General features: G+C 43.6%; 1 protein-coding gene across 2 annotated transcripts in view; it reads left to right on the top strand.

Annotated features, from left to right (window-relative positions):
• Positions 1-20,423, top strand: part of DCC (DCC netrin 1 receptor) — a 1,127,120-nt gene that overhangs the window by 919,843 nt on the left and 186,854 nt on the right. For both annotated transcript variants that reach the window (XM_078384133.1, XM_072992925.2), the window contains exons 14-15: positions 6,371-6,481; positions 19,352-19,546. In XM_078384133.1, coding sequence (XP_078240259.1) covers positions 6,371-6,481; positions 19,352-19,546 — 306 coding nt within the window. The remainder of the gene's footprint in view (positions 1-6,370; positions 6,482-19,351; positions 19,547-20,423) is intronic.

Raw genomic sequence — 20,423 nt, 5'->3', positions numbered from 1 at the left:
ATACAATATACTTTCACTTCAAGTAAACATGTTTTCCCTTCACGTTCAGGTGACATTTATGGGATTCTGCAGCATCAAACTTCATACATTTTTACTTTGTTTCCTCCTTAATGGCTTGATCAAATCTTGGTGCCTCTCCGTTTTTCTTGGCTTAATGAGATTGAAACACAATTCTCCATCCTTCCCAGCAGCTTTTTTTTTATCCTAAATTAGTTTCCATGGATGCCAAATCAAGAAAATACATACAAATTGTCACTTTGCTACAATGCTGGGTTTTAAAATACTTACTATTTTACAAAACCAGCAGAAGTCTCTGGTTTCACAGAGCTCAGATACCTCTTAGTTCCTCCTGGTTTGTTTTCTTTCTTTTTCTTTCCATTGCCCTCTTATTCCTTCCACCAGCCACTTAAGCTTTTAGTCTTTTACCCCCAAGAAGTCAAGACTAGGGCTGGGAGGCTAAGACAGCTTCCTTTTTTTAGTATGAGGCTAAACCATGAGGCCTTTGAGCTCAGCCTTTCTCCAGGTAAGTGAAATTCAGTTGTACTTCTGCCAGGTGGAACTGCCAGAATAGAGAATTCTGGGAGTTGGGGGGTCCAACCCCCCAAACAGAATAGCACATGCCTAGCAAATATTTCTCATGTCTTAGTCTTATAGTTGGCCTTTCTTTCCCCTTGCTCACTCATACAAGAAGCTGTTGTTGTGTCATGCCCAACTCTTCATCACCTCATGGACTAGAGCACTCCAGGCCCTCCTGTCTTCCACTGCCTCCCGGACTTGGGTCAAATTCATGTTGATAGCTTCGATGACACTGTCCAACCATCACGTCCTCTGTCGTCCCCTTCTCCTCTTGACTTCACACTTTCCCAACATGAGGGTCTTTTCCAGGGAGTCTTCTCATGAGATGGCCAAAGTATTGGAGCCTCAGCTTCAGGATCTGTCCTTCCAGTGAGCACTCAGGGTTGATTTCCTTCAAAATGGATAGGTTTGTTCTCCTTGCAGTCCAGGGGACTCTCAAGAGTCTCCCCCAGCACCACAATTCAGAAGCATCAATTCTTCAGAGGCCAGTTTTATTTATGATTCAGCTCTCACTTGAGTGGAGTATTAATTGCATAGCTGGGAGGTAATGCAGTACAAATTAAGGCACTATGTGGAACACGTTTTCTTTTTTTGGTAGAGCCTGGAGGTAATACATTACAAAATAACCTGGATCTAGTTCTTTTTTGCTGTCATGTCGACCAGCATCATTCCATTCCCCCACTAAATCATAGTAACCTGAGAGAGTCCCTACTCTGCCAGGAATAAGAAAGGCATGTTGCTTGTTCCATCTTCCCCAGTTGGCTTTTTTAAAAATGTTGTTAAATACAGGCTACCTCGGGAGCCATGCAACTTACGTGATAATTCTACAAGCTTCCCAGAAGCACTCTAAGGTAACTTCTCTAGGGTGTTCTACAAACTTGTATGATTAGAGTGCTCTTCTGGAAAAGTGTTCTGCAGACTTATACCTCAGTGGGTTTTTCTCAAGAGTGTTTGAACTGCAATAGGTCTATAGAGTGTTCTCACTAGAAGATCCAGTGACACCTCCCACACTAGTGACTTTTCCATTGCTAGCTCCTGCTTTCCTATTTTACATAGAAGAAGTTACTTTGGCAGGTGATGCTCATGCCAAGATGAGGAGCGAGCTTCCCCTAGGAGAACTCTTCATTCCACATAACTGTGAACAAGACCAAAAGCATAAACATATACTACATGTACAGTGGTGCCTCACAAGACGAATTTAATTCGTTCCGTGGTTAATGTTGTCTTGCAAAAAAATTTGTCTTGCGAAACGCGTTTTCCCGTAGGAATGCATTGGAATCTAATTAATGTGTTCCTATGGGCAAAAAAAGTCAGAACAAAGTCAAATTTGGCTTACAAAGGGGTTATTAAGTACTCTTTAAAGCCATACACATTGTGCAGATGATTGAAAAAAATTCAATTAAAAAACGTTAACTTTTTAAACATCATAGAAAAACATTTTAAAATCAGCAAACATGAGAAAGGAACAAACAACGGAAAATATTTGTCTTGTGAAGCACGGTCATAGGAACATTTGTCTTGCAAGTCATCAACCCCATTGCCAAAACTACTTGTCTTGCGAGTTTTTTGTCCTGCGAGGTATTTGTCTTGCGAGGCACCACTGTATATCTGAGTAAGTAAGTCACACTGAGCCATAAATCCAGTAGGACTTCAGCCCTAAGACCTTGTGGATTGCAGTCTTATTCACACTTAGGTGGGTGAAAGTCCCACTGAGATTTCTGAGTAGACATGCATAAGCATGTCCTGATTCAAAAACCCTGCTGTTCCATCAACAAGGTTATTTCTATTACAGCCTAAAATTTTGAAATGCTTGCTTATAGGGATAACTCCTCCCTCTTCCCTATTATAATGCCAGAGATGATGATGATAGTCATCATCACCACCATCTTAGAATTGCAGAGCTGGAAGGGACACCATGATTCACTGAGTCCAACCCCTGTCAAGGAGGCACCACTGGGGAATCGAACTCCCAACCTCTGGCTCGGCAGCCAGATGCCTAAACCATTGAGCTATGCAACGGTTCCCCCTTGGCTTATGACCTTTTATTATATATATATATATATATATATATATATATATATATATATATAGAAGCTGAGCTCTAAAAATGTTTCCTTTATTCTTCTGTTTCTTTATTAGTCTCCTTTATAAAATTTATTACCTGTTTTTCCGTGCTACTTTGTGATGCATTGCAATTTCTTTGTTTAAAGTTATGTGGTGATACATCAGTTTAGAAACAGATAGCTAGATGGTGGAACATGGTATAGAACTGCTGCAAATAAATAAAACAGAAGTTTCCCCCCTTCTCTGCTGCTGTTTGTCAGCCCCCATCTAAAATTAATAGTTTGATAGATTTCAAGAAAGGCTGTAGAAATTCATATTTAAATAAGCCAAATTGAACCAAAACAAATACATATCTCATTGCTGTTGTTTGCTTGCATATTACAAAGTTTCCAGAGGAGCCGGAAATCATGCAGCTTTTTTAAAAGATGATTTAAATATTGAAAGCAGCAAGACTTTTATATCTGCTTAAAAGCATCTGTGGGTTGAAGGCAGGTGTTTCTGCCCACTAATGAGGACAGCTGCAACCACCACAAAGTAATTCAGAGTTACAACAGAGATTCAACGACTTTGAATCATTACTCTAGGTTTTATTGTAAGATCCACCAAGAGCGAAAATTTAAATGTGTTGTTTTTAATCCTGGACAGCTTTCTGCAGAGCACCATTACAATTAAAGGTGGCTGTTTATCTTTATGCTTCATGGTCAGTATTAAGATGTACAAAATGATAGTCATAAACTGTATTGTTGTCTAAGGGAACAAAGACTTGTGTAATAGATAGGAAGCAAACAGCATGATGTTTCTCTAATGGCATCTAGTATCTGTGAAGAACACATTAGCTTCTTCCAGGATACACACTGGCTTCAATTCATTGTACACATTTCTTTGAGAGACGCTTCATGCTGAAACTAGGGAGCTATGAACTTGTTTTACCAAACTTGTATATCTATGTTTAAAGTCCCAAGAACTTATCAGCTAGAACAGTGGTTCCCAATTTTTAGTAATTCAGATATTCTTGGACTACGACACCCAGAAATCCCAGCCAGCCCAGCTAGTGGTGAAGGCTTCTGGGAGCAGTAGTCCAAGAACACCTTGGTTACCAAAGTCAGGGAACCATTTAGCTAGAACATGATTGGGTAACTCCCATTTCCTCTTTATTGGGTATAAATGCTAGAGATGTTGGCAACTGCAAACATTTTGGCTCCCTAGATTCTTTGCCCTTGAACTACAACAATGCAAATATTATATGTTTCAGTTTCAAAGAAAGAAAGAAAGAAAGAAAGAAAGAAAGAAAGAAAGAATGGGCATGCTTCCTTCTCCAAATATTCATTAAGTTAGTATTTGGCTAATCAGTGCTCCTGAACTAATCATGAAGCAGCCACATCTGTACCAATTATACCTGCAAAGGAACCCTTAAATGGTGGGATTTACTTCCATATGTATAATATAATAATATTAATGTGCTGTCATGTCAATTCTGACTTAAGGCAATCCTTTTCAGGTAGTCAGAAGTGGGCACCTTCTTTTGGGGGTTTCATGAAACTGTGTAGCTTGCTCAAGGCCATCCAGACTGGCTCTACTCACAGGAGGCACAGTGGGGAATCGAATTCCCAACTTCTGGATCCATAGCCACACATCTAAACCGTGTACAGTGGTGCCTTGCTTAACGACGTTAATTCGTTCCAGCGAAATCGCTGTAGAGCGAAAACGTTGTAAAGCGAAATTAAAAAGCCGATTGAAACGCATTAAAACCCGGTTAATGCGTTCCAATGGGCTGAAAACTCACCGTCCAGTGAAGATCCTCCATAGGGGCAGCCATTTTCAGTGCCTGTAGAGCAAGGAATCTGTCCCTAAGCACAGCTGGGAGCCATTTTGAGCACTCGGTGGCCATTTTGAAAACCCAACAATCAGCTGTTTTGATCGTCGTAATGCGATCACAGAAACATCATTGTGAAGCGGATTCATCGTTATATGAGGTAATCGTTAAGCAGGGCAGAACTGTATAGGTGCATGCAAAATTGCCTGCCTCCGGTTTTGCACTCTCTGCTGCCATATTTGCCACTATTCCACCAAAAGACAGATTCTACTGGAAACCCACTCCTTGTGTGTCCTGTGTAAAGCGAATAAGAGAGAGAGCCTCATGGCACAGTGGTTAAACTTCTGTACTGCAGCCAAAACTGTGCTCACGACCTGGGGTTCAATCCCAAGTAGCAGCTCAAGGTTGACTCAGCCTTCTATCCTTCCGAGGTCGGTAAAATGAGTACCCAGCTCGCTGGGGGGGGGGCAATGTGTAGCCTGCATAATTAACTTGTAAACCACCCAGAGAGTGCTTGAAGCACTATGGGGCGGTATATAAGCAGCATGCTTTGCTTTTGCTTTTGCTGTTGTGTCACCAGAATGTGGCAGGATGTTAGTCTTGTTAGTGAATTGTTAGTGGTGGGGAGCTGGTGTGGCCAGCGCACCCTAGAAGTAAACCATTCCAACTTTAATCAAAGAACTCATTCTTTTTAGCTTTAAATATTGTATTTCAGTGGTGTAAGCCACTTTGGGTTCTTTTTAAGGAGAAAGGAGGGAATAAATAAACAAACAAATAAAATGCAAGGCACACAAGCCTGTGTCCAGGTAATTCTAACACCTAAAGAATGAATAAACAAATTGCAGGTCTCATCTGAGCGGCATTTGTATGTCCGTTCTGAGGTGTCTAGTAACAATTTTCTAATGGAAATTCAGGGTGGTGGCATACTGCTTATGGCTAGGTTGCTTATTCCCTGTTTACCCTGGGAATAAATTTATTTATTTTCTTAGATTTCTACCCCGCCCATCTAGACCAAAGGTCTACTCTGGGTAGCATAAAATTTATTTGCTGAAGGAGGTCTTCCACAACTCACATTCTGCACAGTACTTCTTGAAGGCCTTTTGTGGTCTCTACCTCATAAATTGCTGAAGGCAGCATGAAAAGGAGAAGCCCATACATGAGGTGGATTGATTCAATGAAAACAGGGAGCCCTGACCTTGAACTGGCAAAAGAGGAGCAGGATATTTTGGAGGTTGCTCATTCATGGGGTCACCATGGATCAGAAGTGTGTGTGTGTTTAGTCGTTTAGTCGTGTCCGACTCTTCGTGACCCCATGGACCAGAGCACGCCAGGCCCTCCTGTCTTCTACTGCCTCCCGGAGTTGTGTCAGGTTCATGTTGGTTGCTTCGCAGACACTGTCCAGCCATCTCATCCTCGGTCGTCCCCTTCTCCTCTTGCCATCACACTTTCCCAACATCAGGGTCTTTTCCAGGGAGTCTTTTCTTCTCATTAGATGGCCAAAGTACTGGAGCCTCAGCTTCAGGATCTGTCCTTCCAGTGAGCACTCAGGGTTGATTTCCTTTAGAACTGATAGGTTTGTTCTCCTTGCAGTCCAGGGGATTCTCAAGAGCCTCCTCCAGCACCACAATTCAAAGGCATCAATTCTTCGGCGGTCTGCTTTCTTTATGGTCCAGCTCTCACTTCCATACATCACGACAGGAAAAACCATAGCTTTGACTATTCGGACTTTTGTTGGCAAGGTGATGTCTCTGCTTTTCAAGATGCGGATCAGAAGTGACTTATTTATTTATTTAACTTATATGCCGCCCACACGACCCAAAGGTCTCTTGAGAGCTCATAACAACTTGACAACACATCATAGAACCTTGGGCAATGTTAATTGAGTTTTCTGTGTGTATTGATTTATATTTCCAATAGGTCTTGACAAAGGGAGCCAGTACAGTTTCCAGGTAGCCGCTATGACAGCCAACGGGACTGGGCCCCCCTCGGACTGGTATACTGCAGAGACTCCAGAAAGTGATCTTGATGGTAATTGTGGTTTTTTTTTTAAACAATCATTGGAACTGCTTTTTGCTTGTTCTGAATGTCGCCTTGCCCTTCAGTTAAGTATTGCTGTGAAGGTCAGGAGCACACAGTATTCCAAACTCACTGAAATTGATATCTGGGTGTTTTTGAGCAGAAGGTTTTATTGACTCCATGCTGTTAAAAATCTCTCTTTCTGCGAGCAAGTGAAGCAGAAGTGAGAAAATAAAACAGTTCCATTCTTCTTCCCCTATTTTCACCGCCGTCGCCAGTATGTCTTTAATTTAATTTCTTCACCAGCTGTGGTTGATATTTTGCCCAAAAAGATAAGGGAGATTCTTCAAGCCAGGTTTGCTTCTCTCTTACTGTTGAAGTAACGCCAACATTTTTCCATACTATGATCTCCCAGTGGTTATCAAAGCAGCTGGCTTGTTCTGTGATGGGCAAATGATCTATCTGCAAGAAAAATAATCTGCAGGAGTTATTCAGAGTCTGAGTCTTAGTATCTTTGCTAGCTCTGCTGTACTTCAGCTTCCATTACTGGGGTGCAGAACCACAGCCTGCTAAAAATACAGGAGCAGATGGCTTTGTTGGGTATGACCGAACATCATCTATTCCACCTTTTTCTTTCTAACAGAATAACTCATGAGACCCTCACGGTGGCAAGAACTGCCATTATACAGTGTTTAGCCCCTGGAATCTGGTACAGCTGCCAACCTCTTTTTCTCTGCAACACTCATGGCCAATGGGCTAACTCCAATTAAAGTAGTCCCATTGAATCAGTGGGGCTTACTCAAATGTCAGTCAGTATCATTCATTCAGTGTTTCTAACTCCATGGGACTATTGTTGGATTGAACCTTTTTGGAAGAGTCATCTATTCTAGGGCTATGTACTTAATCCTTTCTGCTCCACAGGCAAATTAACTCCATTTGGGTTGGGGAAGATTCTTGTTTGTTTTTGTTTGGTGCTCTGGTTGAAGAAGTTCAATTGCCGCCTTCTCTCTCCTCTCTTACCTTCTCTTTCATCCAAATACCTGCTTAGGTGGACACAAACAGGCAGGTTTTTATTTCTTTCTACAGATGTAAAAGCCTGGTTGAAGATGTGATGTTGTCAGTATTCAGGTCCTGCAAACAATCAGTTGCCTGATTAACAATGAATGCCTAAAGAATTCAGAAGCTGTTTCATACATTTGTTCTCCACCTCTTTCTTTTTGCTCTTCTTGTTTTGCAGAAAGAGGGGTGCAGGTGAGGATGCTTCTTGAAAAACCAGCCCCTTGAGTCACTAACTCCTCTCTGGAGCTAAGTGCAATTCAATAGCAGTTAGATTCACTTACCTAATCTGGCCAGATTAATGAGCCAGCCCCAGGCTTCTAGGATCTAATTGTTCCCCCAGTAAACCTCAAGTTGGGTTGAGCAAAATTTGCATTCATTTTCGGGTGTTTCTAGTTTTCTCAACTTAAGAACTTGAGACTCATAATATTTGAATGGAGGAGAAAGCAAAACAGAGATGTCCATTTCTAATGTTAAAATCCACCAGCCAGAACTTGGAGCAAAAGACATACATTGGGAGAGAAAAAATTAACTCCAGAAAACTTTCTGGACTGCCAGGGCTGTGCAGTGATCACATCCCACCATACAGAAATCTAGGTTAAGGTAAAGGTTCCCCTTGAAAATTTTTGTCCAGTCATGTTCGACTCTAGGGGGGCGGTGCTCATCCCCGTATCCCAGCCATAGAGCCAGCGTTTTGTCCGAAGACAATCTTCCGTGGTCACATGGCCAGTGCGACTTAGACACGGAACGCTGTTACCTTCCCACCGAGGTGGTCCCTATTTGTCTACTTGCATTTGCATGCTTTCGAACGGGAGCTGGGACAAGCGACGGGCGCTCACTCCGTGGCGTGGATTCGATCTTACAACTGCTGGTCTTCTGACCCTGCAGCACAGGCTTCTGCGGTTTAGCCGTCAGCGCCACCACGTCCCTACTCCTGCTTAATCCCACCACCTCAAATCTTCAGGAAACATGGAAGTTCCTTTACTGCTGCTATTCTTAAATAAAACCTTGTCCATTAAGTATGTCATCCATTGGTCAAGCTAGAGCCGCCTCCTGCCCACCCTTGTTCTGAATAATTTGTTCCAGATTATTCTGAGAGAGAGGGGAATAAACCTGGAAAGGTGTGCTCAGTTCTAACCAGCTTTACCGTTCTTGCTTTCCTCTGTAGTCCTTCTGCTCTGAATGCCTTCTTGGCATTTGCTACAAAAAATGAACACTAGCTTGAAACTCCTTCAATTCCCAAAGGGTACCCCTTTTAATTAGTGTGTTTTGCTTAAACGGTTAGAAATTCAAACAGTGTTGCTGATCTTTGGTTCCCTAGAAAGTCAGAATAGTATTTCTGAGAGCTGGGAAGGCTTTAATATTTATTCAGAGCATCAACTATTCTGGTTTGGTGGGGGAGCAGGGGCATGTGTGTATATGTGTCAGGAGAAAAGCAATCTAGATGCTCAGTTTCTATGTAAAGAACAGATGTGAAAAGTTTAACAAATAAAGAGATCCTCATTGATTCCCTACATTCTGAGGTAAATGCTGCCTTGGCCATGTGAATTACGAGGAGGAAGTTTAACTTCTGTTGGACAATAAACATACTCTCTCCGTTCTTTTTTAAGTTCTTTCCTTGAATTTTATTTTGTTCCCAGTCCAGCTTTTCTTGAATACTGGCTCAATTATGGGGATTTCTTCAATTAATACTAAGACTGTTGCCTGTACCATTTGTTTTTCTGTTCATTTGTGTCCATCTAACATCTTAGCAATGTGCATTTGCTTATTGATGACTGCAACCTGATGCATTTATATGCATGATGTGATTGTTTTCACCAATATATATTTTGTATAGTGTTCTAGTAGGAAACACACACAAAGATCTGTGCATGCTAGCAGTGTATATCTTCACTAATTTGATTCTCTCAGGTTAAAAAATCCAGTTTTTCTACCAGATGAAATTCCAGAAATTTCTGTGAATTTTTTTGCATTTTGAGACTTTTTTTTTGGCAAACATGTCAGGAAGTGAGCGTTGTTTAAAAATGTATTTTGTGCACAGGACGCAAGGTTTGGAGCACAAAATACAAGTTTTCCTCTCTTTCCAAATACCTCATGCACGTGCTGATGATAAACAACGCAGGTCATATTCTTGTGTGAAACAACTTTTTGCATACAAATTATAGCAAATCATATTAAGACTGCTTCTTGGCAACAATTATCAGTGAGGACATGGTATATAGGAAAATCTGATGGAGGGAATCAAAGCTGTGCAGACTGTGGTAGAATTCTTGGAAATAAAAGATGAAACCGTGGAGAATTTCCAATACATTGGTTTCACTTGGGAAATGGCCAGGAGGCAGGGCTGCTCTTGTGTGGTGAAACATAACGTCTTCTAGACTCACAGACACACCTGAAGCTTAACTGTGAATCAGTAGATCCCAAATCCAAAATTCTACTTCCTAAAATTTCCATTAAGTAAATATGAATCAATATTTGAAGTGAAAATGAAGTTTTAATGCTTACTTATAAGGCCCTAAACGGTTTAGGACCTCGATATTTGGCGGAACGCCTCCTCCCACCAAGGTCTACCCAGATCACCCACGCGAGTCAGGAGGTGAGGCTGAGGAGCCTGACGCCGAGAGAGGCCCGGAAGGAGAAGACATGAAACCGGGCCTTCTCGGCAGTGGCTCCTCGCCCCTGGAACAATCTCCCTCCGGCAATTCGCGCGGCCCCCACGCTGGGCACCTTTAAAACCCAATTAAAAACATGGCTGTTTATTCAGGCCTTCCCTCCAGCCAACTCTTGATTTTTTTCTTACTTTTCCTTTTTATCTTTACTGCTGTTCTTGTTTGATTATTATGTATTTGTCTATGTTTTATTATTTGATTTTATATTTGGAAGCCGCCTAGAGTGGTCCGGTGGGCCAGATAGGCGGGGTATAAATTACATAAATAAATAAATAAATAAATAAATAAATAAATAAATAAATAAATAAATAAATAAATAAATAAATAAATGAGTCATACGTATATATAAATAAATAAATTGGGAATTGTTCATGCTTGCTGATAGATTCTGGGACTTGTAGTCTCAGAAAATTAGCTATTTCAACCTATGACTAGGAATGGAGAAAATGACAATTCTAGTTGAAAGATGTTGAGCAGACTGATTGATTGGCCTTCCCCCCCCCAAAAAAGATGGCCCTGTGTGTTGATATTTATGACTTTCTCTGCAGTATGTAGCAGTATTTCTTCTCTCCCGTTGTCTTATTCTCTTTCATTGCAGCTGCCTTTCTGTGGTATCTCTTCAGATGAACGTTTTGTGTCCTTCTCTTATTTCTACTCTTTCTGATGGCTTCCCTGCTGTTTCCTTATTTGTTTGTTTGTACTTTTATTTATTTTGTGAACTTATATACCGCTGACTTAGTGTGAGCACTACTCAAACAGGCTGACAACATCATAATGAAACAATAACCCCAACCAACCAACAAACTCTACAGATTCTTCTCCACTACAGTCTTTCCATCTTTAAAAAGAGGTGTCTATGACAAAAAAAATCACAAGAGCCTAGAGGTGGGTCCAAAAGCAGAAAGCAGCATTGCATGAAAATTTCAGCTTTGTGATCATTTTGATTTTCATGTCTTCAAAAGCAAGTTGCTAGCTTTCATGACGACAGTAACACTCAAAAATGCCATTGGAAATCTCGGAAGCCAGAGGGGCTACTGAATATCACGTTCCATGATCAAAAACGGGGATTCAGTGCTCTGAGTATTTTCTTCTCCCCATGAAGACTAGAGAAGACCAGAAATACTGCTGTATAAATTAATCAGAATAAGAGAAGCTATGTGAATTTAATTGAATTGCATATTTTATGCAGATTGGAAGGGTTGGTCCATGGCCCATTCAAGAGAAGCAAATCATCTTAAAGTAGAAGGTTGAGTTGCTGCCACAGAGTACTAGTAGAAGATATAAAATTCAGTGTTTCTTAATAGGATATCACTGGTATCGAATGTGAACTGTGTTTTTGTTTTTAGCATGGAGTACACTCATTCCTATTTAAATCCTATAAAGCTATGTTCAAAGTTCTTCCAACCATTAATTTACTCATTCTGTATTTTCCAGATTCTGTCAAAATCTATCTTATCAACTGTCCATGCTTTGTTTTCATCAAATTGTGTGTTCTCTGCTTCTTCTTCCCTTCTGACTGTACATCTATGGAAATGGGATAGCAAAGCCGACTGTCTGTTGTACAATGCCTTTTGTATAGTTGTTCATCTGTGGAGATTCAAAAACTGTATTTTAAAAATCAAAATATATGGAATATGTTGATGTTCCTCACTTAAGTCCTCTGTTTGGAACGATCCTGTCTCTCAGTGGGTGGTTCATTCGTAAAAATAGGTCTGATTTTCTTCAACAATTTAAAATAGCTTGGTTAATTTTAACGATAAGAAACATTACTGGATTATAAAAGTATGTAATAAGATCTGGCAGTAATTTCTAACTAGAGTGTGTGTGCTGGCATTCCCCCCCCCCCCCGCGCGTGCTTTAAAGAGAAAATAATTCAGTTCTACATTGATGTTGAGATGGTGGAGTGTGTTAAAAAAAGGTTAACATGGTTCTGTGTGTATTAAGACTTCTAATGTTCTTCAGCAAAGGTGTTCAAGTGGTATCAGCGTTTCTTTGGAAGACTTGAAAGGTGCTCACCAAAATTCATTGCAAAGCCCATAAAATAATGAGGGCAGGAGCAGAGCAACCGATATGAAGCACAAGGGCAAAATTATTCGTCCCATCATTTTTTTAATTGCCTTTTTTTAAGTCCCCAAAGGTTTATAATGGGAATACTTCACAATCAAAGGAGGCTCTTTTGTCAGGGTTTGCATCAGCATTTTGTACTGCCGTTATTTTTACCCCATCATTTGGCTATAATATGACAGGCCTCTTCGCTGAGGAAAAGATTGTAACTCGTTCCTTCCGCTCTCAAAGGGACAAGCTACTTTATTGCTCTTCTGAGGAGACTTGTGATAGGGTAGCTCCCATGCAAACGTCTAGCAAAAGGCTTACTTTGACCTTTAAAGGAGAATTTTAAAAACACATATCATGAAACAGGATGGCCATTACACCAACTTACATGTAATACAATCTATGACATTGCTCTGTAAATAAAATGCACTCCATTTATTAACCCATCCCCACCCTCCCTGAACAGATATATGTTTCAAGGTCTAATCAGAGCAGGTTTTTAATATGAACCATCTTCTGTTAAGAAAAAAATAAAAAAATAGGCCTACACGTTATAATGAATGCTACCGACTTACATTGTTGCCATAAAATATTACTAGCAATATTTTAGAAGCGGCTTGTCCTGGGTCCATCTATTGGATGTTCCATGCTTGATTGTGTTTACATATTAATGAAAATATTTTTTACATGGCTATTTTAAGGCTGGAGGGGATAGTTTCATGCATTTTGCTTTCTGCAAACATTGTTTCTTCTGCGTGGTCTTCTGTGAATGCACACAATAAGGGGTTAAGTCAGCGCCTGCGCTGGTCTTCTCGGAATATTCCAGAGCTCTGCAAAGAGAAACATTGTCAATACTGTCTATACTGCGCATGCTCCGCCCGCCCAATCCTCAGTTCCATTTCTCCGCCGTGTGGTATGGTTCTTCTCGGTAGAGCTCCTCTGCTTTTACCTCTTTTGTATTGTTATTTCGGCCAGGATTGCTCGGTTTTTTGACTTTTGCACGTCTACGACTTCCCTTTTGCCTTTCGGACATTGTTGTTTTCAGCGGCCGTCTTATTGCCGCTTGTGAGTCTCGCCGGGTTTTTCCCGCCCTTTTCAACGGCCATAGCGGGCACTCTTTTCCTATGCCCCCTCCACCATCGGGCCCCTTCAGCCGCTGTGTCGTCTGCTCGGGTAAGATCCCCTTTCAGGACGGGCACGACACTTGTCTTTTTTGCCTGGGGAAATCCCATTCGGCTCAGAATTGCGAGCATTGCCAAGCCTTCACCAAGGCCGCTCTAAAAGCTCGACAACAGAGGCTGAAACTACATCTTTGGAATTCAGCCCTGGCTGCCTCTCAGCCTTCACCTATGGAGCTCCCCTCTACCTCTTCGGCCTCCCATTCTGAGGGTGCCCCTAGCCTTGCGGTAGTCAGCAAACCGTCAGACCTACCTGCAAAATCTAGGAAGACCTCAAAGAAATCTTCTGCTGCCAAAACTGCTGTTTCCGCAAAACCTGCAAAACAGATAAAAACGAAGGCAGCGGTGAAGGCTAAGGACGCTGTATCCCATGCTGTGCCGGGATCGGTCGACCTTCTCTCTCCATTATTGGAGGATTTGCCGAAGGACAAGGAGTCGACGTCGGGGGCGGCTACCCCCCTTCCTCCTCGGCAATCTGAGCCGGCTATACCCCTTGGCGCTCTCTCTCCGACGCCAAGTCAGCTTGTTCGAGCAACAACAAGCTTGGGTTCGGCCCCGGCTAGCCCTGTGTCTTCTGGGCGGGCTTCACCGGCTCCATCGATGTCGCCTCTGCCTCCCCACCCTCCCTCGCCACCGAGGAAGAAGCAGGCGAAGAGAAAGCACTGCTCTAGGGATCGCTCAGCCTCACCTCGTAGAGACAGCAGAGACGGCCGCAAGCGTTCCCGACGTCATAGATCGACGTCCAGTGACTCCTCCTCCTCCTCCTCTCGTCGTCGTCGTCGCAAGCGCCGATCCAGACGCCACTCTTACTCTCCTTCACCGTCGACGTCGCCCGATCGTCGTCATCGACGTCGGAGGATCAAATACGTTTACCTCTCTTCCTCTTCCTCTTCTTCGCCGTCTACCCCACCTAGAAAACATCGACGTCGACATAGGAAAAGAGCAGCAGTCACCAATCAACCCGCTCCCCTGCCAGTCCCACCTACTGTTCCACTCCCTGCGGATCCGTCGATATCGGCTGTACCTCTCCCCGCTCCTCCCCCCCCGCAACCTGCCCCTGCAGTCGTGCCACCAGCTCCACCTCCACACCGACCGAGAGGCCATGAGCTATCGTCTGATGATGATGCTTCTTTCTCATCACAAGGTTCTGAATCGGAGGAAGAGCCACCTCCTCCACCTACACCACACGATTTACCAATCGGGGAGACAGTAGAATCGGACACGGGCAACCCTCACGATTCCTCACCCTCGGAGGATTTTTCCTCATATGCTCAAATGCTATCCAGGCTCGCGAAAACACTAAAACTACACGTTGACGAGCCTGCTCCTCCAGAAGAGGACCTCATCTTCGGTGATATTAATAAAGAACGTTCACCACCTCCTAGCCTTTGCTTTTTACCTGCCCTACTTAAGATTATTCAGGAGTTCTGGGAGCATCCTTCGACGTCGGTACCCTTACCCAAGAGAACGGAGAATATGTATAAGATTGTTGGGGAGGATGCTAAGTTCCTCCTAAAACATCCTATCCCTAATTCTCTTATAGTGGAAACGAGCTGCACCAAACCATCAGGAAGGGCACATGTGGTCCCCACTAACAAGGAAGGAAAAAAGCTTGAATTAATCGGGAGAAGACTTTATTCCTTAATTGCCTTTATACTCAGAGTTGCTAATTATCAGACTGCTCTAGGAGCATATCAAAAGCAGCTGTGGATCAAGACGTTGCCAGCTTTACACATGTTGCCTGCTGATGCACGCCAAGCTTTTCTGAACACCTATGAGGAAGCGCAAACCGTTTCCAAGCACCAAAGAATTGCAACCAGACATTCAGTGGAAGCAGCAGCCAGAATCCTTGTTACTGCTGTTAACCTGCGTAGGCATGCTTGGTTACGCGCTGCAAACATCCTTGAGGACGTGAAGGCTAAAGTTGAGGATTTACCCTTCGATTCTTCTGGTCTCTTTAGTGAAAAGACGGATAGCCACCTTGAGGACTTGCATAAAGCAAAGAAAACTGCTAAGTCCTATTATATTCAGCCACAACCTAAATTCAATAGGTACCAATGGAAACGGTCCTCTAACCAATACAACCAACCCTCCCAACAGTTTAGGCAGTTCAAGGAAACCTCCCGTCCTACCCTACCTCAAACTTCCTCTGCCCCATCTACTTACCGTACTCACCAGACATCGCAGCGTCGTCAGGCCTACAAGCCACCTGCAAAAAAGCACAAGCAATATCTTTGACTGGATAGCACAACCTTCATCCATCGTCACAGACATAAGACTCCAGCCATATTTTCAAAACTGGTCCAATATCACAAGCGATTCCTGGGTTCTAAGAATTGTTTCATCCGGCTATCGCCTAGAGTTTTTAGAATATCCTCCTTTAGGAAGGGTGCAGTATACTTCAGCAAACCCTATTCTAGAGGAGGAGGTTCAATCTTTGCTTTCAAAGGGAGCCATTCAAGCCGTGCCACGAACAGACATTCCCAACGGTTTCTATTCAAGGTACTTTGCCGTCACCAAAAAGGACGGCGGCATGAGGCCCATTCTCGACTTAAGGGACTTAAACACTTACCTGCATCCTCGTCGGTTTCGCATGGTAACATTGGAATCCATCACGCACCTCCTGAAAAAGAAACATTGGTTCGTCCTCATAGATCTCAAGGACGCTTACTTTCACATCACCATCCATCCAGATCATCGAAAGTTCCTCAGATTCATCTTCCAGGACACAATCTACCAGTACTTGGCTCTTCCCTTTGGTCTCGCCACAGCGCCTCGCACATTCACAAAATGCATGGCCCCTGTGGCGGCTTACCTCCGACTCAACGGCATTCACGTATTCCCATACATCGACGACTGGTTAGTCGTCTCTCCATCCAGACACAAGGCCTACAGAGATACCAAATTCATCCTTCGTCTCCTCAAGGGCTTGGGACTGACAATAAATTACAAAAAATCACATCTTTGTCCTTCCAAGATAGTACACTACATTGGTGCCAGGATAGATGCGCGCAGGGGACGCATATTTCTTCCACGTCAAAGAATCAGAAAGATTCGCCATGCCATTCAAAAGTTCCGCCCCGGTCACTCAGTCTCAGCAGGACATGCTCAACATCTTTTAGGGCTCATGTCTTCTACGACCCCCGCAGTTGCTCACGCTCGACTAAAGCTCAGGTCCCTACAAATCTGGCTTTTATCCCTTTTCAGCCCTCTCCAGGATCATCAGGAGAAGAGACTTCCAGTGTCACTGGAGTTAGTACAGCAACTCCAATGGTGGGCCTTCCCACCGCATCTGCAAGTGGGTCGTCCATTTCGGCCCCTATGGCTTACGGCCCAAGTTACTACAGATGCGAGCCCCACAGGCTGGGGAGCACACTGCGGACGCCATTGTGTACATGCTCTGTGGTCTCGTCAAGAGAGGTCCTTTCACATCAACCACCTCGAGATTCTAGCTGTCTTGAAGGCGCTCAGGGCCTTTTTTCCCCTAGTACGTGGCCGTGGTGTTCAAATAGTCACAGACAACACCACGGCCATGTACTATATCAACAAGCAAGGGGGAACACATTCTCCATCCCTGCTCTTTCTTACAGTAACTCTCTGGGAATGGTGCTACCAGAACCACATATTCCCAGTAGCAGTGCACCTATCCACGGAGGACAATTTTCTGGCAGACCAACTCAGTCGCCGCCTCGATCAAATGCACGAATGGGAGTTGAATTTGACTGTATTCCATCAACTATGTCGGCGCTGGGGCACACCTCTTGTAGATCTGTTTGCCACACACCGGAATGCGAAATGTCCACAATATGCCTCCAGAGCGGGTCTAGGCCGCAACTCGCTGGGAGATGCTTTCATGCTATCTTGGAGAAACGGCCTGCTTTACGCCTTCCCACCGTTCCCGTTAATTCAGAAAACCCTAGTACAACTCCACCATCAGTCAGCAGAAGCCATACTGGTAACCCCTTTCTGGCCTCGCCAGCCTTGGTTCCCAACGTTAGTGGAGATGGCAGTGGACTCAGTGCGCCTTCCCAACTTTCCTGCGCTCATCACACAGGACGCGGGAACAGTGTTTCACCCCGACCTCCACACTCTCCGCCTCACAGCGTGGAGGATATCCCGCAGATCAAAGAAATCCTAGACAAATCCAAGAAAGCATCTACCTCTACTTTATATGCATATAAATGGAAGAGTTTCATAAGCTTCACTGAATCCAAAGGTTTATCGGCTGTCCCGGCTTCCCTCTCTACAACACTACAATTCCTTCGTTACTTGTTTGACCTCAAATTGTCTGTGGCCACCCTGAAGGTTTATTTAGCTGCAATTGTATCCTTTCAACCCAGGGACTCGCCTTCTTCACGCCTTTTCTCTCACCCTACAGTCAAAGCTTTTCTCAAAGGTCTCAATCATCTTAGACCACCTCTCAAGCCATTGATGCCCCAATGGTCTTTAAATCTCGTTTTACATGCACTCATGCGTCCTCCCTTTGAACCACTCGCTACATGTTCTCTGAAGCTACTGTCTTTGAAGGTGTTATTCCTCGTAGCAATTACTTCTGCTCGTCGTGCTAGTGAATTAGCCGCCTTACGGGCTGATCAACCCTTTTTACAATTCTTCAATGACAAGGTTATTCTTCACACCGATGTATCCTTTCTTCCGAAGGTTGTCTCAGAGTTTCATTTGAATCAACCTCTAATTCTACCCACCTTCTTCTCACAGCCCACCAATGAAACAGAGCGCATGCTCCATTCTTTGGACGTCAGGAGGGCACTCTCCTTTTATGTGGCACGTACTAAAGAGTTTAGATTGTCTCCTAAGCTTTTCCTATGTTACTTCGGACACAAGAAAGGTTTACCAGCCTCCTCCTCATCTATCTCCCGTTGGCTTGTTTCAGCAATAGCGTTGGCATATGAATTACAACACAAGCCTCCTCCTGAAGGCCTGCGTGCCCATTCCACCAGGGCAGTGGCCTCCTCTACAGCACTTCTGCGTGGAGTTGACCTTCCGGATATATGCAGAACTGCTACATGGTCGAATGTTTCCACCTTCATCTCCCACTATAGGTTAGACATGAGAGCCAAGAGGGAGACAAGGTTTGGGAGAGCTGTCCTCGCATCTGCCCTGCAGTGACGACCCGCCAACCGGTAAGCCAGCTTGTTAATCACCCCTTATTGTGTGCATTCACAGAAGACCACGCAGAAGAAAGACGGGTTACTTACCTGTAACCATGGTTCTTCCAGTGGTCATTCTGTGAATTCACACAAACCCGCCCGTCCTCCCCACTATCCGTCACTGCGTACCTGCAGATAGATCCCATAGGTCTGTGGCGGATAAATGGAACTGAGGATTGGGCGGGCGGAGCATGCGCAGTATAGACAGTATTGACAATGTTTCTCTTTGCAGAGCTCTGGAATATTCCGAGAAGACCAGCGCAGGTGCTGACTTAACCCCTTATTGTGTGAATTCACAGAATGACCACTGGAAGAACCATGGTTACAGGTAAGTAACCCGTCTTTTCCTCTTAATTCACTCTTCCAGCGGTCTATCCTTTATTCATAAAGCATAATTCTCACTCTTTCAAGATATATGTCCTTTTTTTTTCTTTTAACCAGAGCAACTGAAGAAAGCGGGAGCTGAAATATTTTGCTTAAATGCTTCTGTCTGTTAGTCATTCTTACAAGTATATAATGGGTAAAATAAGGGGTAATTTGGAGGCAATCACATTTGGTGAGTGGCGTAGTAGATAATCCTGTGCGTTTCAGTGGATGGTTCCAAAGCTAAGTTCTGTAACAATCTGCATGTTATTTCTGCATGTAACGAGGAGTGCTGTGTGAGTTTTTTCCTTAAGCAGCAGTGATATGAAATATGCTCTTGTTAACAACGAAATACAACCGATGTCAACGCTAACAGCTTTTTCCTTTGACTCCTAGAATCTCAGGTTCCTGACCAGCCAAGCTCTCTTCACGTCAGGCCTTTGTCAACCAGCATCGTCATGAGCTGGACGCCACCACTGAACCCAAACATCGTGGTGCGTGGATACATCATTGGTTATGGTGTGGGCAGCCCTTATGCTGAGACGGTCCGAGTGGACAGCAAACAACGATACTATTCCATTGAACATCTGGGTAGGTAGTACTTGCTCTGTCCGAATTGCAGAGGTGGAGAAGGGCAGCCATGAGGTCCAATTCCTTGCCCCACACAAGAAATGCAGAGTCTTAACTTTTAAAAATAATCACGAAAAGGAATGACAACAATGCAGCTTTAAGGTTCCTTGGCTGTATAATGAAGCATATACAGCAATATGAGACTTGCACATAGGGAGAGCACAGATCCTTGTCTTGCTTGGCAGTTCTGTTTGTGGGTATTCAAACAAAGTGTGACAGAAAAAAAATGCACCCTGATGTTGCCACGTACACACCTTAATCAATTCTGGCCCTGCACAAGTCACTCTTTGCAGTGGATTCTAATTCTAAAGGCCCCTGACCAAGGAAGGACTCTAATCCCATTGAGCAGTTCCACTGGTGGAATGGAGGATGTATATTACTGATGCCCCTTTCCCTCAACAGTCTGTTGTCCCCATTCTCCCAGTGGTAAAAGTGAAGGATAGTGCAACCATGTTTTGCACAAATAAGGAAAGCAAGCCTGCAGTGGACAGAAGTGGTCAAAGCATATATATGTGGCAAAAGTTTTGGGATAGTTGTAGATATTTTAGGTTCTAAAAATCTTTTAAACTCATTGTTTCCACCATTTGTTCTTCTTTTCTTTCATAAACCATCATTCTTCCGTTCTCCTAAGATTCCTCCCCCCCCCCCGCAGGTTAAGGGATAATTTGAGGATGATCCCACCTGGGAATGAGATGGTCAGAAATCCTCTGGGTTCCAGTGGTAACACAAGTGGATTCTTTGAGTTTGTTTGTTCATCTTACATATATTACCCCATAGTGCTAGAGCACTCTCTGGATGATTTACAGTTTAATCATGCAGGCTACACATTGCCCGTCTC

The sequence above is a fragment of the Pogona vitticeps genome, chromosome 2, assembly GCF_051106095.1.
Source record: "Pogona vitticeps strain Pit_001003342236 chromosome 2, PviZW2.1, whole genome shotgun sequence".
NCBI classification, from domain to species: domain Eukaryota; kingdom Metazoa; phylum Chordata; class Lepidosauria; order Squamata; family Agamidae; genus Pogona; species Pogona vitticeps.
The sequence above is the reverse complement of the archived record's forward strand: the minus strand, read 5'-3'. Positions and strand labels throughout refer to the sequence as shown.